The sequence below is a fragment of the Neophocaena asiaeorientalis genome, unplaced genomic scaffold (assembly GCF_003031525.2).
Source record: "Neophocaena asiaeorientalis asiaeorientalis breed wild unplaced genomic scaffold, Neophocaena_asiaeorientalis_V1.1 scaffold79, whole genome shotgun sequence".
Taxonomy (NCBI): domain Eukaryota; kingdom Metazoa; phylum Chordata; class Mammalia; order Artiodactyla; family Phocoenidae; genus Neophocaena; species Neophocaena asiaeorientalis.
In genome coordinates this window covers 4,147,174-4,171,231 of record NW_020175402.1, presented here as the reverse complement: position 1 = coordinate 4,171,231, position 24,058 = coordinate 4,147,174, and the positions used below count along the sequence as shown (strand labels likewise).

Sequence of the window (24,058 nt, the reverse complement as noted above, 5' to 3'; positions counted from 1 at the left end):
CGCGCTTTATTTCGGAAGTGATCGTTCCAGTTCCAGGTGGGTGAACCCAGGAGAACCCAGCGTCCCCTCCCCCTCTCCACTCTCACCACCTGGTCGCTCGGGACCGCCCTTGCTCCCACACAGCCCACCTAGAAATGGCCCCTTCTTAGTCCTAAGCGTGTGGGCCAACCAGTTTTCCGACTTCAAGCTGCGCACCACCAATCTCGACGTCCCCGCTCCCCCTAATCCCACCCGATGGGCGTTTCGAGCTTCCTTCCCTTTCCGGGGGGAGGGAGCGCGGCGCGGTGCTGACCACTAGTGGTCCAGGCTGGTAATGCAGAACGACGGCAGTGCCTGAGCCGAGGGGCCCGGGTCCGGGCCCGGCAGGGCCACCGGCGTTCCCATACCACCCCCAACTGTGCTCCGCCAGGTAGGGAAGGGAGCCCCGAAACTGGCTCCCTGGCACTTCTCTGCTCTATTCTTGGGGCGCGAGGACTGCGCCCAGGATTCTGCGAGAAGCTGCTTTCCGGCCGGACTAAAAACCCGGGGGTTGGGGGGGGGGTGGGAGGTGCAGTTTTGTGTCTCACTCCGCACACCCTGTCCACACACCCGCCACTGTCGCCACAGAGCCAGGCATGTAGTTGATGTCACTTCCGTCTACCTGTTCGTCAAATATTTGTGGCGCACCTGCCAGGCCAGAGAGACGAGGACACGGCCGTGCCCTCCCGGGACTCCCGGGTCAGTCCTGGGGCCTGACGATGTACCTTGCGAGGCAGCATGAATAGCGTCGGGACTAAGGGACACACCCGGCTGTGAAAGCGCAGAGGATCCGGGGCGGGGGTGGGGGTCAGGCAGCTTCGTGGAGGAGGCGAGGATCTGAAAGAGAAGTAGATGTCAGCTCGGCAGAGAAGCCAAGAAAGGCATTCCAGGCAAGGGGTCTGCAAAGGCAGAGGAAGGGCCCCAGAGACAGCGACGTGGGAACTGCCACTAGCGGCTAGGCTGGGGGGTGGGGGGCGAAGCGGTGGTTGGCCAATCGGGTACTGCCGTGCTGGCTAAATGGCAGCCTTGATTGGGTCTCCAGATACCGCAAGGGAGGAGGCGGAGCCTCCCCCCTCCCCCGAGGCAGTTTGCAGCGACCGCTGGGAGCCGGGCCGGGGTCTCAGATAGTCCCTCCTAGGGTTTCTCCAGGCTGCGATACTTCTTACGCAGCACGGACACCGGGTCCTTGAAGAGCACGGGGTCCAGACGGAGGCGAGAAGATACCAGGGGCATGTGGCCGAACCCTGCCGCCATCTGGTTGATGCAGTTCTGGGCTGCGGGCTGCGGCTCCTGCCTGAGCCCCGGACCCCCAGGCTCCTAAGCGGGGCGGGGAGAAATGCGTTGGAGGGCTTCTCTGTCCTCGGAACCTCACCCTACCCCCGCCTCGTGCAGCAAAAAGGGTTAGGGTTAGAACGGGAATCCCTTCCCCAGCCGGGGCCCTCCCAGTGCCGACCACCCCCCTAGATCCTCACCAGTGGAGGAGGTCTGGCCTCCTGATGCCACATCCCATAGGGCACCTTGATAGGGGGCAACTTGGTGACGGATGCTACTAGGAAGTTCATCAGGACATCCACACAGGTGGGTGCCTCATCTGCCAGGGTCCTCAGAGCCTTGGGCAGGGCGTGGGTGAAGAGGGTGTGGTAATACCTGGGTAAGGAGGGAGGAGCGGGAGAGGCTGTAGCCGAATTAACTCCCCCCCCAGGCCCCATTCTTCTCCCTCCTGACCTTACTCTCCCTTTGACCCCAATTCCTAAGCTTCTTGTGAAAGTCCTGCTCCCTTTTCAGCTGAGCTCTGGCAGCCTCAGAGAGCGCCCACCCCAAGTATGCACCACTCTCCACTACTCTGTGCTCTGTGGCTTGTCTGCAGCCAACGGTGAACTCCCTGCCACCTCCCTCACTGCTCCTTGGGGCCCCCTTCCCTGGGCTCTGAAGTCTGAACTCAGAGCCAGAATGAAGGGAGGATCAGCTAGTTCCAAGGCCATCAAACATGGCAGGCCAAAGACCAGCTTCAGGAAGGCTGTGGACTCACCCACCCCCAAATCCAAACACTGTCCATATCCTCTGCATGGCTCTACTTAAAATACAACTAGCTGCTGGGCTTCCCTGGTGGCGCAGTGGTTGGGGGTCCGCCTGCTGAGGCGGGGGATGCGGGTTCGTGCCCTGGTCCGGGAGGATCCAGCGTGCTGCGGAGCGGCTGGGCTCGTGGGCCGTGGCCGTTGGGCCTGCGTGTCCGGAGCCTGTGCTCTGCGGCGGGAGGGGCCGCGACAGTGAGGGGCCCACGTACCGCAAAAAACAAAACCAAAACAACAAGCTGCCAATTGTTGACTATCTGTGTGCCAAGGACTTCATGTATTTTAGTTTATTTTTTTTTGCGGTACCCGGGCCTCTCACTGTTGTGGCCTCTCCCGTTGCGGAGCACAGGCTCCGGACGCGCAGGCTCAGCGGCCATGGCTCACGGGCCCAGTCGCTCCGCGGCATGTGGGATCTTCCCGGACCGGGGCATGAACCCGCGTGCCCTAGCATCAGCAGGCAGACTCTCAACCACTGTGCCACCAGGGAAGCCCTTCATGAATTTTTGTTATTTGATGATCATACCAGCCCTGTGAGGTGAATACACTTTACAGACAAGGAAACTGAACCTCAAGGGAGGTGAGGAGACTTGCCCATCACAGCACCGGGAAGTGGCCTTGAACCTGGATCTCTGAGCTCTCGGCTGACTGCTGTGTCCACTCCCACGCCACCCTGCTCCTGGTTCAAAGGAGGGTTCTCTGGCCCTCTGAGCCCAGCGCCGGGGCTGGCGTCTGTACCTATGGTAGAAGGCAGCCGAGGTGAGAACCATGGAGAATTCGTTGGTCCTCTTGGCAGTGTAGCCCCAGCCACCACGGGCTTCATCCCAGAAGTGGCTCCACGTCAGAAAGCCGACCATCCGCTCTGGGAAGCTCTGCCACACCACAAAAGCGAAGTCCACCTGGGGAGATATTTAAGTAAGGTGTGAGGAAGGACTTCCTGCCCAGCCGGGAGCCTCCCGAGACATGGAGGCAAGGCCAGCCTGGCTGAGGGGACTCAGGGGTGAGGAGAAGGGAGCTAGAAAATTTCCAGGGGATGCTTAGGGGAACTTTCCCAACTGGGAGCTAGAAACAGTGCTTTTGCGGCTAGGAGCTGAAAACCTAAAGCAGGAGGCTCGACTTCTTGATCTCTGGTCATCCCAGCTTCCGGGGTCTGAGGGCTGCCAGGGCTCCTCTTGGGAGTCCTCACCTCACTTGTGGAAAGACTGCTATGGGCATCCAGGCTGAGGATGGCATCGGTGCTGATGGCACTGTACGGGAAGAAGCGGTCACTGACCTGCAGGGGGAGGGAGTGGAGGGCAACTCAGTCGTAGGACCCCTCCCCAGGCTCCCATGATGAGTATCTGCATATCTGCTAAGCAGGAGCCCCTGCAGACATGGTGTAGAAGGAAGAGCAGTGAATACAGCAAGTCTGCCCGGAACTCGGACCTGAGGACCTCATTTTCCCTCTCTGGACTTCAATTTGCCCTTTGGTAAAATGGGCAAATTGGTATCTAGGGCCCTTCCAGTTTTGACATTTCAGGATTCCTCTATTGTCACATTAGATGTTCACCTCGATCCTGGTGAACATCCTTCGTTTGAAAGAAACAGGTCCGGAGAGATGAAGGGACTTTCCCAGAATGGCACAGGCAAGCAGGTGTGTCACACCAACCCAGGTTCTTAGAAGCCACCCCTTCACCCCCGCCCAAAATGCTGCCACCTGCCCAGGTTTCCCCTCTATCCCTTACCTGAGACAGCAATGTACTCTCTCTGCCTTCCCTCATCACACAAAACCCCAGTTCTCTGGAAGCACAATTCACAAGGGCCAGGGATGGAAGAGAATCATTTCTATTAGGCCTGCAGCTGAAACCCATGGTCTGATTTCTCCAGGCCCAACTTGAAGTCCAGCTTTGGCTCAGGCCCAAGTAAATCACACCGTGTATGTCCTCCCCAGATCTCAGGTTTCTGGGGGTGAGCCCACCCTTCCACATCCCTCCCCATCTCTCACCTTCCTGTGCCCATCAATGACTGTCAAGGGCACTGCTGTCTTGGGCCACCCGGTTGGGGGTGGCTTCTCACTGCTCCAGAGAACCAAGATCTGGAAGGAAAGGGGGATGTTCCTGAAGTCTGGGTCAGAAGGCCAGGGTGTGTGTGTGGGGTGTCCCAGGAGTAATCTTTCTCAGGGTGGAAGCAGTTTGGAAGAGCAGCTGTATATGTGAGTTTGGGAGGAGTTTAGTTAGAGCCAAGGTCCTTTCATGACTGCCCTATTTTTGCCTCTGGGCTTCCGGAAGGCATGAATTCCAGTGACACGAAGGTAGCTACCTGTAGCATTAGAACTCAAGTCGCACCTAGCCTGGGCCCTGACCCCATGCTCCATCCCCGTCTTCTCTCAAAGGTTTTCATTCTCTTCCTCCTTCCTGCTCCTTTGTCATTCCCAGCCCAGTTCAAATGTCCCATCTTTGAAGCTGATCCGTCTGCACCCTGGCTGAGCTAACTGCTTGTCTCCTTTCCAAGTACTCTCAAGAGCCTATCTGGCTTCTCTGGAAATGATATTTGACAGTCTGTGTGCTGGGAAGTGCTAACTGAATATGAATCTGGGGCAGAATCCTTTCCTACATTTTCTCTGCATCCTCAGCGTCAAGCCCAGGGTGCTCAGAAAAGGCTGGATGAATAAAAACAATGCATGTATGTTTACTTCAACCTCCACAAGAGGCACCTGTTTTTCAGGTGGCTTTGTCAGTTTCCATGAGGGAAGGGGGGATAGAGGTGGGGGAAAGGAACTAGAAACTTGGGACTGAAAGAGGAAGGCAGCAATGGTACTTGAAAATCCTTCCCGTGCCTCCCCCCAAAATGTGGGGTTATCCTTGGCGTCCAGATGTCTTCAAGGGCTCTGCCCCGTCTCGCCCCCATCCTGGATCCCGGCACCCCAGCTGGCAAGGGGGCAGACCTGGGCACAGTGCTCGGAGCCTGCCACAGCCTGGATGAGCTTCAGGGGGGGCTGGCCTAGAGCCCCCGCCCAAATCAGGGCGCTGAACCTGCCCAGAGGACGAGAGCCTGGAGGAATGAGACACAGGCTATTAGGGCGGGAGGGGACAGAACCCCCCCCGAGAATGACCTGAGTTGGGGACTTGGGGAGCCAGAAGAGATGTGGGAGATTTGGGGAGGGGCTTGGTGGGGCTCTATGGTTGAGGCTGGGGCAGAGACTTGGGGAGAGTTGATGAGGGGACTTCAAGTTGTCCCATCTCTAGGTCATACCCTGTTGCAGGTGGTAGAAGGGGAAGTCCGAGGGGCTTGGGGAGAAAGTGGGCAGGGCCAGGATTGCCCCTGGAGGGCTGTTCCATAGTAGCGAGGGGTGAGCAGAGGGTCCGAAGATCCGGTCCTGAATAATCTGTGAAATGAGAGAAGGCTGTGCAGAGGGAGCGGCCAGTGTGGCCATGGGCGGGGTCTGAGGAAGTGAGGACCTGGTGCAGCCCCACACCTCCCCCTTCAGGAATCTGGGGAGGGCAGCATGTGCAACACCAGATGGCTGGGGACAGAAAGGTTCAGAAGTCCAGGGTAGGGGGTCACTCAGTGATGCTGTCTTCACTCATGGCAGATACCACTAACAGGTCATGACATTTTTTCCGGACCCAGAATCCCTCCCAACATATGCCCCAGGCAACCAATGCCCATCAGCTGGAGTTGGCACATGCTTTGAAATCTGTCTGCTACAGATGGGGAAACTGAGGCCAAGACTGGAGAAGGAACTCATCCAAGAGCTCCGAGCCAGGTCTCTGATTCATCCCAGAAGCATCTTCAAGGGGGAAGCCCAAACACCAGGGCAGAGGAGGTGTCGGAAGAGAGGGGCATGGAGAGGGGCAGGGATGAGGCAGACCCAAACACCAGAGCCCCCATCAGGTGAATCCCCCTCACCTCCAGAGTGGTATGGATGACCTTCTCCACCGAGGAGAAGTAGGCATCCCATAGAAACTGGGTCTGCTGACGCAGGGCAAGGACCCGTGTGAGGGGCATCTCCTGGAGGGCAGTCAGGACCTGGGGCACAGAGGGAGCAAAGGAGAAGGCATGGGGCCCTGGCAGGCCCTGACTCACCCTGGGGTGGGGACAACCTAGGTTGGGGGTCTGGGAAGCAGAAGCCCGCTCCCCACATTTCTCCAGGTGGGTTGGCAGCTGCCAGCCTTGGCAAAATCCTAGGTAACTTAGCAATTAAGAGCTCAAGGGTCACACAGAGCTGAGTTTAAATGCCACTTAGTAACTGTGTGACTGTGGATGAGGCACTTAATCCGTCTGAGTCTGTTTCCTCATCTGTAAAGTGGGAACAATAATGGTACTTGCCTCGTAGGGTGGTTGTGAAGATTAAACTAGATGATACATATTAAGAGCTTAGCACATTGTAGAGGCTCAGTGAATGGAGGCTATTCCTGTTAACTTCTTACACCATTCTCACCTCTCAGGGGATTCAAGGCCCATGCATATGTTTTTCAGAGCTGGGCAAAATGAGTTTCATCAGATGGAAAAGTCACTCTGCATTTTGCTTCCCCACCCCAAGCTCCATGTAGGCACTCAGATTTTGGATTTTTTTGTGACTTTCCTTTAAACTAGGTATTTAATCAGTCATGGACCAGTGGGGTTGAGCCCAGGGAGATCTTCTGGTCTAACTTATCCCATTGTACAGATGGGGAAACTGAGGCTGAAAGAGGCTGAGTTCTTGCTCTCAGAACCCCAGAGGCTTGGGGCTGGGCGCAAAATCATCAATATACACAGATGGGGGATAAGAATGAGGACCGAGACCAGCCTGGGGGCCGGGATCCTGGGGCCCTCCCATGTCCCGGGTCTAGTCCCCACCCCATTGGTAGGGCCCTGAACTACCTGAAGTGGGAGCCTCTCGTCAGCTACAATGGCCGCCTTGGTCCAATCGATGACCTCAGAGAAGGGCAGCTCCCAGCGAGGGCTGAGAAGCACAGGGATGCAGCCAGCCTGGGGGGTAGGGAGGTCACTGGGGAGCCCAGTCCCACCCTGCACACACTCACCCCTCCTCCCTTTTCCAAGTCAGCAACTTCTGCATTGGGGGCAAGGGATACAGAGGAGAGAAAATACAGAGGGGGGGTGTTCTTCAGAGGGTGCAGTGAATATGGCTGTAGGCACATCTGAGTCCCAGAGTAAAGGAGTGGGCAGCTCACCGGCCCTTCCCATTGGCCTGGGCCCAGACTGCCCTTCCAGCTCAGGAGTGTAGGGGGACAGGGATGGGGGATGCCCAAGTCGGGTTGTACCTGCAGGGCTTGAAGGAAGTGTAAGACATCAGGACCGCGGCCAGGGATGAGGCAGAAGGTGGCGTTAGGTAGCGTTGCCCCAGGGTGGGTCCTAAGGAGCACAGGAGGGGGCCCTGCACCCAGGAGACCTGAGACAGCTGCCCCTCAACCCCCTGACTCCCCTGATGGCCCCCCAGCCCTCCACACTAACAATCCCAAATTCACAATGTACAAACCCACCACCATGTTCTCATATGGTAACAGACACTCTTGCACACGCCCAGCCATACACTGCCCCTCGCCCACAGCTGGGGTAGCAGCTCTAGCTCTGCCGCTGCCCTTGGTGGTATTAGACACCTCCCTTCTCTTCTTAGGACCTTGGTTCCCTCGTTTGCAAAATGGGAGGTGGTGGGAGCTGACGTTTCCAAGGCTGGTCTGACTTGGGCAAGCATGCGTTTGCCCTCCCACCTCTTGGACTCATGCAGACTTCTGGGTGGCCCTCACCTGAGTGGCCTCCATGCCCTGCCCTCTCCCCGTCCTCAGAGCCCAGGCCCGTGAAAAGCTCTTCTGTCAGGAGGTGGGCTGGGCCCCCAGCCTGGAACCACACAGGAAGCCGCTCCTGCCCAGAGGCCCCCTTGCCCAGAGGACAGGCCTCCTCTGTTCCTCCCACCTCCCCCCACCAGCCCCAGGGCCACACTCAGGCTGTGTGTGCCTGTTGGGGGGAGGGGTAGGAGTCCCAGCCTCCTCAGAGCCACCACCCAGGAGCTGCCCAGCCAGGGAAGGAGTGCCCATGACCTGGCTACGGTGTGTGTGTGCAGGACTCCAGGGCTCACAGGCCTGCTCAGAGTGGGACTGTTGAATAGGGCCTAGAGGGTTCCAGGACCCTCCTCAGCTACAGTCTATCTGGTCCTGAGTCTGAACCTTCAAGAAGCAATCCTAGGAGTACTTAGCCTCTGGACCAACCCTCATTGCACAGATGGGGAGACTGAGTCTCAGAGAGACCCAAGGACTGGCTCAGGTTCTCAGAAAGGGCTGGGGCAGAGCTGGAACTAGAACCAAGGTGTGCTAACTCCTGGCCCCAGGTTATCTGAACCACTCCAGACCTGCTGCCCAGGGGTCTCCCCGAGGACCCGGCCTTCTTTGCCCGATGCTCAGGTGTCCTGCCAGGCTTCTTTTGGAAAAAGCTACAAGTTAAAAACGGGACACCCTCCACCTCATTGAGAGCCATGGCACCAGCCAGCCACAGCCCTCTCCTCCTCCCCCAGTAAAGCCCTAAGGGACTGAAAACCCTTAAGTTTAAGGCTTCAGAGAACCCAGAGCCAGAGAGCCTGCTGAATAAACTGTATCAGTCAGTCCCCGTTAACGTCTGCTGTTCCCTCTGTGTCTTTGTACCTCCTTCTCTCTCAGCCTGGAGCACCCCTTCCTGCCTTGCAGCCCGAAGAATTCCTCCTACTTGATCTTAATGTATAAAGTTCAAATATCGCCTCCTCTGGGAAGCTTTCCTTGGTCTCTCCAGAGATGGCTCCCTCCTCTCTGCTCCCACAGCCCTTATGTGCACTGCAGTAGTAACGAGCCAGGCTAACCTTTACTGAGCATGTCCTTTGTTCTAGATGCTTTACATGCATTGACTCGCTTCATTCTCACAGCAACCCTATGAGATGGGAGGTATGTGCTGTTAATATTCCATTTTACAGATGAGGAAACTGAGGCCTAAAGTGGTCACACAGCTCTGAAGTAGAGGAGCCGGGCAGGCAGCTTGCCCACCCTCTCTCTGTTTAACAATGTGTGTCACACCAGTGACTTGTCTGTCTCTCTAATAAGACTAAGCTACTTGAGGGCTGGGGCTGTGCCTCCCTCATCCAGTATCCCCAGGGCCTAGCAGGGCACCTGGCAGAGTATGGGCACTCAGTGGGGGCTAAATGAATGAATGCTCAGCGTGCAACCGAGGAGAGACCCAGGACCGATGGACTAAATGTCTGAAAGGTCAGTTTCGGCACAAATTCTAGTAATGGAGCTGGCTGAGAATAGCCAGTGGGTGGCCTTGGGAGGTGGTGAGTTCCCCATCAGAGGCTAGACGAGCACCTCCGTGTGTGTGTGTGTGTGTGTGTGTGTGTGTGTGTGTGTGTGTGTGTGTGGTAGAAGGGATGGATCTCGTCGTGATTGCTGATGATCTGTGACCCTGTAAAGTGCCTGGCATGGACTTGGGGCCTCAGTGTCCAAGGCTGCTGTCAAGGTGACTCCACCCATGGCCACAGGCAGGGCTGCATTGTGACTTCCAGTGCCCTGCGTACTTTGGCCTTTGCAGTCCCTCAGCCATAAAAATATAAAAATTACATTCGATAACTGTGTTGGCATAAAAATGAACATACTAATATTATATATGAAAGCATTTTCTTCTATTTAGAAGTTCACTTTTTTCTTCTGATTTTCAAAGAAATGAGAACATTTTAATGGGCCCCTAAAGTATCACGGGGCCCTAGGCACTGCACCTCGTGTGCCCAGTGGCGACAGGCCAGGGGACCTTAAAACATGCATTAAATTTATGTAAAAAAACCCCCCAAAGCCGGGGAGAGCATATACACATGTTTATATACACACGGAGTACTTCAGAAAAGACACAAGAGAAACTAGAAAGGGTATTTGGCTCCAGGAGGGAAAACTGGGTGGCTGGAGACAGGGGTGGGAGGGAGTTTTTACTGTATACTCTTTTGTGCCTTTGGAATTTTGTACCATGTGAATGAATTCCCTATTCATAAAAATAAATAAATAACAATTTAAACGGGTGGAGGCTTATTCTAAAGCAATATGAGACTGTTCAGCGAAGGTGGAAAAATATGGGCTTTGGAGCCAGAAGCGTGGTTTAATCCCAGCTCTGCTGCTTCTGAGCGCCTGATCGGAGCAGTGAGGGAGGCTGTGGTGAACTGCGGAGCTTGTCACCAAGGCCCTTGGCTGGCTGCCTCCACGTCTCGGAGCCTCAGTTTCCTGTTCCCTGAAATGGGGATCATAACACTTCCCTTGAAGGGTGCTCGAGAGGATTAGCCATGAATTATGTAAAGCGGCGGAGCAGGCTCTTCCCAGATGCCCACTTTCTCCCCTCCCCCCTTCCCCCAGCAGAGTGAATGTGGGACGGTGGCAGCGACCTGAATCGCCTCTTTCTCTGGTCGACACTTGTTTATTCAGGCCACCTTCCGGGCGCTGGCCTGTGGCTGTGGGCCTCCCGCTCTCTCTGTCCCTATACTTGACTAGCTCCTCAGGCAGCTGCCTGGCACGTCAGGGAAACTGAGGCTCCAGCTACTCCAGAGATTACAAGTCCTGTCGCCTGCAGGTGGGTTGAGGCCAAAGACAGAAAAGCTAGAAATTCAGAGGACAGTTAGAGGCTGTCAGGCATCACACCTTGGAAATACACTTATCAAAACTGCTACTCAGAGGGTGGCCCACGCCTATTAGAAAACGTTGGCCAGTTCTGGCCAATTTGGATTCAATCAGTAAACATTTAGTGAGCACATACCTATTGTGTGCACTCCCCAAGTTTCAGTTTCTCAGAGAAGTTCAGACTAAAATAACTTTCATATTCACCAGTAACTGACTGCATTTAGCTGTAACTAAAGTCAGCTGAAAGAAGAACTTCCTGAAACCAAGAATGGCTAAGTGCCTAATCAAAAGTAAGGCCAGGCAAGGTGAGCGGAGAACCTTGTCACCAAAGGTGAGCTCTGTCTGAGTTTGGAGTTTGAGGTACCTGACGGGATCCGCAGCTTTTCGGGTGATGGTCGAGGATGCCTGCTAGGGATGGGTCCTAGCAGAAGGGCCATGGGGACTGAGGGGCCTTTCTGCTCTTACCCCTGGCTGCGGGGCTCCCTGGAGGCCATGTGCCTTCAGGAGGTAGAGAGATTCCATTCCCACAAGAGCCCTGTGGCTGAGAAAAGCCCCAGAAGCCCCAAGCAGAGGCAAAAACGGAGCTTGGCCACGTGAAGAATTCCTGGGAGGGAAGTGGAGCTCAGAATAAGCCATGTTGTTCTAGCAAAGAATAGGGAGATACCTGAGACAGGGGACAATGGAAGGATTCTAGAGTGACAGGTTCCACCTCCAGTCTGCCCAGCCAGACTTTGGATACTGCTGGCCTCCTGGGGGTTGCAGAGGGGTTGGGGTGCTTAGGCGTTAACTGCTTTACCACCTGAGGTGTGTCACCACCACTAGCCCAGGTAGAGAGAAGTTTCTAAGTGAGCTCTCCATGTCCCCATGGGTCCCCATGCCTCTTGTATATATTCAGGCACTCTCACTGGTAGGAATTCTTCTGTAGGTCTGACTTAATTCATATTTGCTATAACCAAAGCCTGTTACCTCGAGAGGTTAATCCCGGAAACTAGACAAAGGAGCAGCTTCCATCTGTGACCATGGCTCTGAGGCATTTGACAGGATTGATCATAAACTCTTGCTTAAACCCCAGAATTCTGAGGCTGAAGGCTCTGGAGCCAGGCAATCCTGGATTAAAATACTGGCTGTGCTCTTTCTGGCTGGGTGCCCTCAGACAAGTTACACAACCTCTCTGAGCTTTAGTGTCTGGTACACCAACGCTTCAAAGATAAAGATTAGTATTATTTTATTATAATCATTTATAAAAAGTGCTTAGCACATAGTAAACACTATAGAGTTGTATGTTAAATAAAATATTAGGGAAGGAAGGATTGGAATAAAAGAAGAAGAATAGGAGTGAGTCATGTTTTATGCTTTTAAAGATCCCCAAGGAAGAATTCTAAAACCTTCCTTGGACACCTCTTGCAGCAAATCACCATCTCGGTGGTAGTGTTCTCTACTGTCTAGCCTGATTCCCTCCTGCTGCAGCTGAGCCCTAAGTTTGCCCATCTCAATCCTGCCCTCTACCCTGGCCCCTGGGCTCGCTCCCATCACATACCCTTCCCATCCAGCCCCCAAGGGGGAAAGCTCCACTTACTGCTTGGGTCCACGGTCCTGTTCACAGCGCCCATCCCAGGGGCAGGCAGAGAAGTCAGTGCCTGCCACGTGCCACCTGCCCCCGTCCTCTGCCAGGGCTAGCAGGGCCACCCCAGGGCGGGGGCTGTGTTGCCGCAGCTGGCCAGGTACTCCACCTCGCAACGGGTGGGCTTCAGGGAGAAGCGGGAGGGCCACGTCAAAGCCGGGCCGAAAGGTGTCCACTGTGGGACTGGCCTCGGCCACCATCGCCTGTCCCAGCTGGAAGGTCCGGGGGCAAGGGGCTGGGTGGAGACTGAGGACCAGGTGGTTCCTGCCCCCATCCCACTGCGGGGGCACCGGGTCGCACTCTCCAGTGGAGGTGTCCGGGCTGAGGAGGAGGAGGAGGCAGGCCTCAGCAGCGCTGAGCGTGTGGTAGCGGGAGCCCTCGACGGAAGCCAGGATCTTGCGGCGAGTCTCAGAGACGGGTCCAGCCGCTGGGTACACGAATACCTTGAGGCCACCACCTCTGCATTTCGAGGTGTCAAAGCAAGCTCCCCAGTTGCAGCTGCCACCACGGAGGGCTTGAGGAGGTCGAGGGCCATCTTCCAGGAGCTCCCCAGGCTTGGCGAAACTCTGCAGGAGCTCTGCGTCCAGCCAACGGGGCCAGCCTTGGGGGGCTCCTGCCCGGGGGCTGGTGGGCACTGCCAGGCGGAGAAGGGGGAAGAGTCCCAGCAGGACGAGGAGCCAGGAGGCCAACAGTGCCAGCCAGAGGGACTTCCGTCTCCACGACTGCATGTGGCCACCCACAGCCAGGGCTGCAGGAAGCAGGAGGAGCAGGGGCCTGAGTGTAGGCCTCTGGGACTGGGATCCACCTTCTAGGTCAGCACGCTCATCATACAGATGGGAAGACTGCGGCCCATCGAGGGCAGGCCGCCTGTGTAAGATCAAACAGCAAGTCACAGGCCAGGCACCGGGAGGCCAGGTAGGACCCAGCTCTCTGGCCCTGCCTTCCTGCGGTCAGGACTCTGCTTCCTCGGCCTTTGGACAACCAAGCCAGCCTTTGCCCTCCCAGCAGGGCCCCCTTCCCCTGGCGCTGCTCAGGCTGATGCAAGCCCTGTCCAGACTGCAAGGCAGTGTCCTTCTGCCCTCCTGGCTGCACCCCCTGACCTTGGCCTCAACGGAGAGGAGGGCCGTCTGCCAGGCCATGGGGGACCCATGAGGGTTCCCACAGGAGGCGGCTTGGCCGGGGTGCAGGGCTGGGTGGAAGCAGGGCTGGTCTCCCCTATCCTCCCCCTGCCTGAGCAGCCCCTGAGCAGCCTGGCCACACCTGTGCCCACTGGCAGGCACTCCTGGGCTGTGGGCCCTGCAGCTGGTGCTTAAATTAGACCCTGCATCCCATGTGGGCTCTCAGAGTCAGCTGAGGTCAAGGCCTGAGTGCAGCCAGTGGCCCCTACCTGGGGGACTGGGAGGGCTCTGGGTCCTGGTCCTCTCCCACCCTCCCACTGTCCTGGCTCAGGCGGCTCGTCCCCTCCTCCCTCCAACGCTAGTAGCTGGTCCTGCACCCTCTGGCTTGGAGCTATCAGGGTGCAGAGGCCAGGGACCCCGTGCCAAGCCCCTGCCCCATGGTCCCCAAGCCCCGCTGGTGTCTTGCGTCCCCTCTCAGGGCAGCATCTGGCCAGTCTAGATCTCTTTCCTAGCGGCAGCCTGGCTCCTCCCCTGCCAGCCCTGATTCGCTCCTGGCTGGGAGGCAAGGTCTCCACTTAACCCCTTCCAAACCCGTTTTCTGGATTGCTATTAATAATAACCCCCAGGGCCCACACCCCACAGTTGGCCTTGAGCTCTCACAACCTCTGTCTCTGAATTCTCACATCAACCTTCCAAGGCCAAAGTTTATCACTGTTGTGTTTCCTATGGATGAGGAAAGTGAAGCTCAGAGAGGGGATGGTATCTTATAAGGTGACCCAGCTAAGGAGTGACAGGGTAGGGATTTGAACCCAGAGCTCCTGACCTGAGTCCTTAGAGCTTCCCACTGGTCACCACAGATGGGGGATTCGCTCCTGGCTGGTAGGCAGGCTCTCCATTTAACCCCTTCTATCAACAGATGAGATAAGTGAGGTGTCAAGGGGCTGGGGGGCTGGTACTGGGCAAGGTGCTCCCAGCTATTCCCAGGATTGGTCCCTCTTCCTTCAGCTGCCCCGCCCTCACCCTCCACCAGTCCTATCCAGCTCCAGCTCCAGCTTTTTCAGGCCCTTTCATGGCACCTTACACTCAGGCACACAGGTCAGCCCTCGCCTGGAGCTCTGTGGGAAGGGTCTGTAGGACCGGATGCTTACTCCAGTTCATATGGGGAGTTCCTTCTGAGGGTGAACTGACTCTCCATTAGTCCACACCCCACTGAGGGTTCCCCCCCCCGCTCAGTTCTTGGGTCTGTGCTCTACGACGGAAGTCAGGAATGGGTGATGTCACCCACTGAGGAATCCCTGAAATGATGAGAGAGAGAGACTCTGCCTGCCAGAAGCCCCAGTCTGACGAGGGCAGCCACAGGGAGCCCGGCAGACCTGGAGTGGACTCTGCTTCCACCTCTTACTGGCTGGATGATGTTGGGCCTCTGCCCCCTCTTCTCTAGGAAGGCAATAATAATATCTGCCATGAGACAGTAGCCTGGTCAAAGCTAGGCCTACCCTGTGGGTGTCCCTCACCAAGTGGCAGCCTCCTGCCTTCTTGCCTTCCTCTGATCTCAGAGGGCCGCTGATCTGATGAGGGAGCCACCATGGGAATGTTATTCTCTCAGTGGGCAGCCAGTCTGGGGTGGGGCACAGTTCATACACCCAAGAAAGTCCTAAAAATGGCCAACAGAGGGGGAATCTGACCTCCTTGCACTACAGGGTCAGTCACTAGGTGAGGGGCTGACTTTCCTGCGCACATCGGGTTCTCTCCCGTGAAGAGGGGCCGTTGCACGTGCCGCTCCTGCCTTTCACCTTCCTCTGCTAACTCCTCCTCACCCTACGGGGATCAGCCAGGGCTCCCTTCCTGTAGGACGTTTCCCTAACTATCCTTCGGCTGGGTTACGGAGCTCCTCTAGGTTCTCATGCCGTTTCTTCATCCTCTGTGCCTGTACTCATTCATTCATTCATCCGGCAAATACTTAATGAGCACTAAATATGGGCCAGGTTTTGTGCCAGGCACTGTGGATGCAATATTGAAGAACAATAATAGCTAACCTTCATATTATACGTAGTATGTGCCACGCATGGCTCTGAGTGCCCGTGCATTAGCTTATTTAATCCTCTCTTGTGAGGGCTTTGAGGGAGATACTATTATTATCCCCATTTTCCAGATGAGGAAATGGAGGCCCAGGGAGCTTAGGTAACTTGATTCAATTCCCCCCACACCTCAGCCTGGATTTAGACCCAGGCCATCCGTTCCTTTAACTTCTGCACCATTCCACCTCCTGAGCTAGAGGCACGGCCCCACCCTCCCAGGCTCACTGTCCCAGGGAAAGAGAGACCAGTAACCAAGCAATTACAGGACGAGGGAAGGGGGACTGTGGGAGTGCTTAGAGGGGCTGCCTAACCCAGGGGGCCATAAAAGGCGTCTGAGGCAATGACATCACTGCAGCTGCCTGTGTGGGGACAGACAGGAAATGGCAGAAGTGGAGGCAGGGTCAGCTTTTCTACGGGTCACCCCACAAGTCACGCTTTCACTCATTCCACAGCTACTTAATGTGCCACTACTGTGGGCCAGCCGGGTCCTCAGGGAGTGATCTGGTGGCGCTTCCTTTCCTGAGAGAGAAAATCAGCAATAAACGTAACAGATAAGTAAAATATCTCACTTGATATTTGGCAATGATACTCCGGAGAAGGGGAGGGCCTGCAATGTTAAATGCAACGTTAACTGTTAGAGGCAGGCCTCCCTGAAAAGCTGACCTTTGAGGTGAGGGAGTGAGCGGAGGATGTTTCTAGGGGAAGGTCATTCCGCCAGGGCACAGGTTCTGGGTGGGGAGTCTGCCTGCCCTGTGCAAAGCCTGATCTAACCTTGTTTCCATAGCACCACTCTGACTCCAGCTGAGAGGCTGACACAGCAGCAGAGACGGAAGCAGAGAGCCCCATTGGACCAGGTGAGTCATGCAGGTGAGCCCTGATGGTTGTTTGGACCATGGGTGAAAGGGGTGAGAAATAGTTATTTTCTGCATATATTTTGAGTCAGGGAAAAACAACAGATTTGCTGACGGATTGGATGTGAGGTTGGGCGTGAGCCACAGGCAAGATGGAGCTCCCGTCAACTGAGATGAACTGAGCGGGAAGCCAATTTTGGGAGGAAGGTCAGGAATTTGGTTCTGAGGCTAGGAGTTGTGTTCCATTCATCTTTTCCTTTTTAAAAATTAATTAATTAATTTTTGGCTGCATTGGGTCTTCGTTGCTGCACACGGGCTTTCTCTAGTTGCGGCGAGCAGGGGTTACTCTTTGCTGCGGTGCGCGGCCTCTCACTGTGGTGGCTTCTTGTTGCGGAGCACAGGCTCTAGGCACGCGGGCTTCAGTAGGTGTGGCTCGCGGGCTCTAGAGCGCAGGCTCAGTAGTTGTGGCACACGGGCTTAGTTGCTCTGTGTCATGTGGGATCTTCGCGGACCAGGGCTTGAACCCGTGTCCCCTGCATTGGCAGGCGGATTCTTAACCACTGTGCCACCAGGGAAGCCCCCATTCATACTTTTAATTCCAGCATTCGTATAATAAATGGTCAACAAATGCTTGTTGAATGAGTGAATAAATGGATGATGGACAAAGTTGGGAGGGTAGGAGGCCAAGGCCAGCTGGTGAGGGGCTTGCGAGGACCCTGATACTGTTCCAGCTCTCCCACCGCCGGCCCTGAACACCCTGGCTGGCTCGTGCGCACACCCACACTTGCATCTCTACACAAGGCCTCTCCTACTTTCATGTCTGCAGGGGGCCAGCCGGGGCCTAGGCTTGTCCAAAAGCGAGTCATAGAGTTGCCCTGGGCCTTGGATGGAGGAAGAGGAGGCAGGGCATCCTGGCAGGCAGGACTGCACTGGCCTTATCCTAAAAGTACGTCTCTGGGCTCTGCCAAGGGCTCCAGGGCCTCCATCGGGCTCTTTAGGGCTCATCAAAGCCTCCAGGAGTTCCCGTCCCATACTTGGGCTCTGATCAATGGGACAGAAGCCAACACTTTGGGGAGAGGGGAGCGGGAAGGGCAGGAAGGAGAGGACAGCAGTGAATAGGAGGAGGAGGAAGAGAAGGCCTGGCGCCTGATGCAGAGGCTTCTGGGGTGAGGCCGAAGCTTTGCTTCCTGCAGGGCAAGGTTGAAGAAGGCCTTTACGTGGATTTGAGGATAAGGAGGTGCTCTGGACGGCATCCCGGAGCTCTGAGCACTACGGTGTTTGTTTCCTTGCCATGGTGGCGTCACGCTGCCTGAGTGTGGGGTTTCTTCCTGCCTGAAGTGCCAGGTGTCATGCAGGCCAAGGTGCCCAGGTAGAAAATGGGCGCTAGCATCACTGTTTGATCTGAAGTGCTCCCTCTTTGCACCCTGAGTCTGCCTCCCTCCTGGCCTTCCTCCTCTGGGTTGGGCCTGAAATCTCCAGAAGGACTATATCTAGTCTCCCAGGAGGAAGGGACCTGGAGCCCTGTATAGTGCTGTGGTTAAGAGCACTTAGCAAGCTTGGGTTCCCGTGCAAGCGACTTTACCTCTCTGTGCTTCTGCTTCTTCATCTGTAAATGGTGGTAATAGCTCCTTCCTCAAAGGTTCGCTGGGAAGAGGATTACGTGAGATCGTGAATGTTTGGCATTCAAAACACCATGCCTGCGGGGCTTCCCTGGTGGCGCAGTGGTTGAGAATCCGCCTGCCAATGCAGGGGACATGCGTTCGAGCCCTGGTCCAGGAAGATCCCACATGCCGTGGAGCAACTAAGCCCCTGTGTCACAGCTACTGAGCTGGCATGCCTAGAGCCCGCGAGCCACAACTACTGAAGCCCACGTGCCTAGAGCCCGTGCTCCGCAACAAGAGAAGCCACCGCAATGAGAAGCCCGTGCACCTCAACGAAGAGTAGCTCCTGCTCGCTGCAACTAGAGAAAGCCTGTGCACAGCAACGAAGACCCAGTGCAGCCAAAAATAAATAAGATAAATTAAAAAACACAATAACAAACAAAAACTACCATGCCTGACCCTCAGGCACCTAACAAATGATGTCCTCTCTCCCACCTCAGGCCCCAGGGCAGTGAGATGACTTGCACAAGGGGCATCAAGCTGTCCATCTGGGTAGATTGGGACCAGGACTTGGGTTTTCCTTCCTGTGCCTGTGTTCTTCCTGCTGCATCCCCATCTCTGTTCTGGAAGAAAGAAGACACTCGGAGCTCCAGGACGCAATCACCGTGGAAACCCATCTGCTTCGTCTTATCTGCTGCTGTTTTTTCCTCCCTCTCTGAGCCATCTGGGTGTCTCACTACAGAATTAGCAAGAGCGGGGGCTGGAGGCTGCGGGAGACTCTGGGGTTTCAGCTCTCACTTGCTGGAGCACAGATAACCCCAAACTGTGGTGAATCCCCACAGGGCCCTGCAATATCGGTCCAGCTCCAGCTAAAGTGAGTCTGCCCCTCTAGGCACCACCAGCATGCAGAGTGGACAGATGCAGGATGCAGTTGTCTGCCCACAGCGCCAACTCACACCTGGACCCCACCTGGGGGAGGGCCAGAGGAGCAGCCCAGGGGACCCGGGGAGGGGAGTTGGGGAAAGCAGGTCTGGCCTCTGCTTCTCCCCCAGGTACAGCTTGTGACCTTGGACAAGTCACATCCTTTTTTCTGGGCCTTCCATTTCTCAGTCTCAGCCTAACATGGTAGCAGGACTAGGCTTTCCAGAGCAAAAAGGTCTGGAATTCTTACTCAGAAGTAATCCTGATATAGGTTGCAGGTCAATCCTTCCCTTTCCCATCCTGTCAAGACTTGACTTTGTCAAGGAAAAGTATACGAACTTGGAAGTGAGGCAATGGGGCGACTGCTTGACCTTCGTCTGTCCATTGGGGCATCTTCTAGCAAGCCCCCGGGGGTCATGTGACTCCCTATGTATTAGGATCCAGGTAGGTGCTAACTTGTAGAAAACAGATAAGATACAAAGGATTTTTGTCCAATAGTGATACAAACGATTTCTGACCAGTAGAGATCACCCGAAGATTACAGTCAGGCACTATAGGGCGTTTGCCAGTTGGGAATCTGACTAGCAATCTTATTTCAGCCTTCTCTGTGCTTTGCTGACTATTATCAATGAGTCCTCTGAACCAGCTTTGTCATCCTGAGAGTTTCCTCATGAATGAGTGAAATACAACTTTGACAGGTGCTCACTACGCATTTGTAGAATAATTTTTTTTTTTTAATATTTAGAAGACTAAGAGTTGACAGGTCACTGGGCCTCATTTTCCTCTTCTGTACAATGAGGAATTCGAGGGAGCGGCTTACAGATTTGCTGACCACGTGCCAGGCACTGTTGAGCTCTTTATTTATTTATTTTTGGCTGCGTTGGGTCTTTGTTGCTGCGCGGGGGCTTTCTGTAGTTGCAGCAAACGGGGGCTACTCTTCCTTGCGGTGCGCAGGCTTCTCATTGCAGTAGCTTCTCTTGTTGCAGAGCATGGGCTCTAGGTGCGCGAGCTTCAGTAGTTGTGGCACATGGACTCAGTAGTTGTGGTGCACGGGTTTAGTTGCTCTGAGGCATGTGAGATCTTCCCGGACCAGGGATCGAACCCATGTCCCCTGCATTGGCAGGTGGATTCTTAACCACTGTGCCACCAGGGAAGTCCCTGTTGAGCTCTTTATATCCATGATTTCATTTAAGCCTCACAGCAAAACTGCCAGGGTAGCTATTCACCCCCTGTGAGGTTAATGAGGTTCAGAGAGGTGAAGTGATTGCTCCAAGCCTTCACAGCCAGGGAGTAACAGAACCTGGATTTGAACCAACGCATCACAGGTTGGAGGGGCGCGCTATTTCCTGCTTCACAGGTTTATTGTGGAGCTCCTTGAATGAGACAACACGTGGGAAAGTGCTTGGCAAACTCTACAGGTATGCACACATGTGAATAATTATAGTCAGCCCTAGGCTATCTTCTAACCAGCCACACCTAGACCTGGCCCAGGGGCTGGTCTCACCTCCCCTGGGAAGCAGGCCTCTGCTTCCTGCAGGGTGGGTTTCTGTTATCTGGAGAAAGTCAGAGGAGACTGAGGTGAGCAGGCATCTCTGGTCCAGCCCCTCACAAACAGGACACCTGCCGGAAACCACAGGCCGAGCTCTGAGCTCTGGCTGTTCCTTTGGGGCCTGTATTCCTGGGCCAAGGGTCCAGGGTAGGGGCTAGGGGACAGCAGATTTGGACAGGCCAAGTAAGTCGATTTCTAACCCTAGTTCTGAAGTCATTCTGTGCCATCCTTCTGAATATTTCACCTGAATTAGACCCTCTCTGAAGGCTCCAGAAGCCATGCCCAGTCTCCCCTAGTTTCTGGAGCCTCCCAGAGCTGCCCATACCTGGACATGTCCACCTCAGCCCTGGGTGCCAAGTGGTTAATCATTGGGGCCAGCTTGGCAAATGTTTACCTAGCAGGCAGGCTGCTTGGAACCCCAGGTAATTGACAGCCTGTTTTCCAAAGCCAAGGCAGGAAGATTTATTTGTCCTCTCCTTCCTCCCCAGGGATGCTGCTTGGCGGAGTAAACAGCTTTCAGCTGGCTTTTTGAGGCGATGCTCAGCAGAGGGGTGGGAGCTGGGGGCAGGGATCAGGCCCAGAGGTGGGCCCCGAGGAGGCGCTGAAGGGGCCTCAGACCCATTTTTCTGGAGTCTGGGCCCCACCTCGGGAGCCTGACTTAGACTGGCATTCCATAGTATGTGATAATTATTGCTGTAATTGATGGAGCCCCTGACATACATCGCCTCATTTAATTCTTACAAGCACCAGAAGAGTGAGGGACTCTTATCTCTGCTTCCAGACTAGGGAAGGGGGATGCAGAGGTGAAATCACTTGTCTAGGGCCACCCAGCTAGTGAGCGATAGAGCTGGGACCAAACTGCAGTCTGTTTGACATCAGGTCTGCTGGGCTTTCTACTTTCCCTCAAGGAAGAAAAGGCTATCAATTTGTTGAGGACTTACTATGTGCCAGGCACTATGTTGGACACTTTGTTTCAATCTCTAATCCAGAAGTATCTCCTAGAATCCCTTTACTGTGCCATTAACATCAAAAGAGTGAGATAATACAGTTCATAACTGGGGAAGGAAACACAGGCGTGAACCCCAGAAATAAAATCAGGATGGGCTACTATTGCCTCTTGTAACCTAAAGGCATCCTCATTGGATGTCTATCAGATCCTGCAGCCCCGCCTCCATACAGACCCTGATGTTAGCGGGCTCCCACTCCCCTGCACCCTCCAAAGTCCAGGCCACCATCATTTTGCACCTGGGTCATTGCATTGGCCTCTGGTCTCTGCTTTCCTCTTGTCTCACTAAAACACTGTCCCCTCACAGCAGCCAGAGGATCTGTTAAAATGTAAACCCCATCTCCCCTTGGCTGTAACTCTGTATTAGCCACGTCTTTTTAGTTTCTGTGTTTTGATGTTTCGCACCAGGGCCTTGCTGACCCTGGAGGGACTGCCCCTCCCAGGGTAGCCAATTCCTATAGATAGTAAACAACTCACCCTTGAGCTTGCCTTTCAAATGCAAACTACCCAATCCAGAGCCTATACCCCATCACCTCCTCTACTGGGCTCTCACTCTCAGGGCCACTGCTCCCCTGACTTATGCATCATAGGGTCAGGTACCAGGCAACTGGAGACAGCCTCATGCCCAGAGCCCACTGAAATTATTCATCCAGCCAATTCTAAGACTGCTTGTGGCCTCACGCACTCCTCCCGTGGAAACCACAATCAAGACCCTTGCCTGTGTTTTCCCCTCCCTCCCTCTGCCTCCTGACCAACCCTGGTGCTTCCCCATGTGCCCCCCCACCACTGCCCCGCCTCAGTGGCATGGTGTGCCTCCTCCTCTTGGGTTCTGTGAGTATAATGAACTGTCTTTCCAATGGCAGTTGTCTCCTGGTCTGTTGGCCTCACTGTACCTAAATAACAATAAAACCTATATTTTGAAACAAACTCCCCCAGTGGCTTCCATCACACAAGAACAAAATCCAGGCTTCTTTCCACAGCTTAGAAGGCCCTCCAAGATCTGGGCCCTGCCTGCCTTCAAGACATTGTCTCCTGCCCCCCCTCCCCAGACACTGTGCTCCAGACCCAGCAAAGCCATTTCCACCTTAGGACCTTTCACCTGGCTGTCCCCTCTGCCTGGACCGTTCTTCCCTCAGAGCTCATCATGGGTGGCTCCTTATCGACATGCAGGGCTCAGTTTCCATGCCACCTCCTCAGGGAGGCCTTTTCTGAGCACTCACCATCAGGGAATAGTGATAGCTACTTCTTGGGTGTTTCCTATGTGCCAGGCACCATTTTATGTCCTTTTCATGTATTCACTCTTTGAATCCTCACAACAACCCTATACGGTAGGTATTATTATTATTTCCATTTTGCAAGTGAGGAAACTGAAGCTCAGAGAGTTCAGGGACATGACCAAAGTCTCACAGCTAACAGGCAGGAGAGCTGGGATTCAGATCCAGCAGCCATTTCCAAAGCCTATACTCTGAACCACTGCACCTTATCTCCTGCTGCAGAGTAAGTTTACAATAACTATTATTATTTCTGTTGTTTTGAATAGAGGCCAGGTTTTACCCACCTGTGTTCTTTAATCAAATTTGAATTCCTTTGGGCGAGCCAATCACTGTCCAGTTTGCCACAGTCCCTCCTGCTCCCTACTGTCTTACACCAATTTACCTGACTTGCTTGGACCCTGAAGGCATTCATGTTTGCAGCCTCCGCTCTGGGTACCTCTTATTCGCTCATTCTTTTAACCAACACCCACTGTGGCAGATGCTGTGCTAGGCCCACAGTGATGAATAAGATGGCATCCATGCCCTCAAGGAGCCATGGTCCTGTTCAGAGGAGATGGGCACACAGGTCACTTCACTGCATTGTTATGTGTGCTGTTACGGGGATGCCAGTGAGTGTTAGGGAAGCGCAGGGGGATTCAGCCAGGAAGGATTTCCCAAAGAAAGTGACATCTCTGCTGGGTTTGAAAGATCAGACAGAGAGCAGACCAGCAAGACGCAGCACGAGCAAAATGGAAAAAGCACAAACAAATGCATGGAGGTGGCTGAGTGCGTGGCTGTCTAGGGACGAGCTTGTCACTTTGGATGAGAAGGAGGCGTGAATCTGACAGGCTGAAGGAAGTTGGTCCAGACCTTGAAGGTCTTCTGCACTTCTGGAAGGACTGCAGCTTTTGTTGTGGAGCCTGACAGCAGTCCGAGGAGGATTTTAAGCAGGGAATGACATGGCATTGTTGATAAGGGTTCCACCCCACCACACCCCCATTTTCCCCAACCTCCCTTGAGAACTTGGTACCCACCTAGCCAGCTTGTGTTCTGCAGGCTGGTGGGCCTTTACCAGGCATTTGATGGGCTTGTTGATAACAAGACTGAGGGCCTGGAAGAGAAGATTAAGAGTGGGAATTCAGGCCTCCCTTGGCTTCTTGGTGTCCCAGAACTGGCCTAGCCTCCGAGAATCATTTTTGATGAGAGATTCTGAGAAGCAGGCCATTGCCAAGGCCAAGTAAACTCCCAAAGCCATGGAAGGAGCCAGAAAATAGAAAGAGTAATGCCTTCACCAGTTTTCCCCTCCCAGGGGCGGGTGGGCAGAATGTCCAGCCTCTTTGTTTGTAGGAAGCCCCCTCAGCCTGGCCTCCTTCCTCTGT

At 54.8% G+C, this 24,058-nt stretch overlaps 1 protein-coding gene across 3 annotated transcripts; it reads right to left on the bottom strand.

The window, feature by feature from the left end:
• Positions 1-13,204, bottom strand: EXTL1 (exostosin like glycosyltransferase 1). Of its 3 annotated transcripts, none has more exons than XM_024766584.1 (12): positions 12,258-13,204; positions 7,331-7,421; positions 6,930-7,037; positions 5,976-6,095; positions 5,319-5,451; positions 5,011-5,117; positions 4,072-4,161; positions 3,274-3,360; positions 2,826-2,986; positions 1,491-1,665; positions 1,178-1,335; positions 1-855 (listed from the first exon to the last, which is right to left on the bottom strand). In XM_024766584.1, exons 1-12 carry the CDS (start codon positions 13,028-13,030, stop codon positions 648-650), a joined length of 2,211 nt encoding a protein of 736 aa, XP_024622352.1. In that variant the 5' UTR covers positions 13,031-13,204; the 3' UTR covers positions 1-647. The 3 variants fall into 3 exon arrangements, with proteins under 3 accessions (XP_024622352.1, XP_024622355.1, XP_024622353.1); XM_024766587.1 differs by having other exon boundaries at positions 748-855; positions 1,185-1,335; XM_024766585.1 differs by having other exon boundaries at positions 769-1,335.
• Between the last annotated feature and the right edge of the window lie 10,854 nt (positions 13,205-24,058).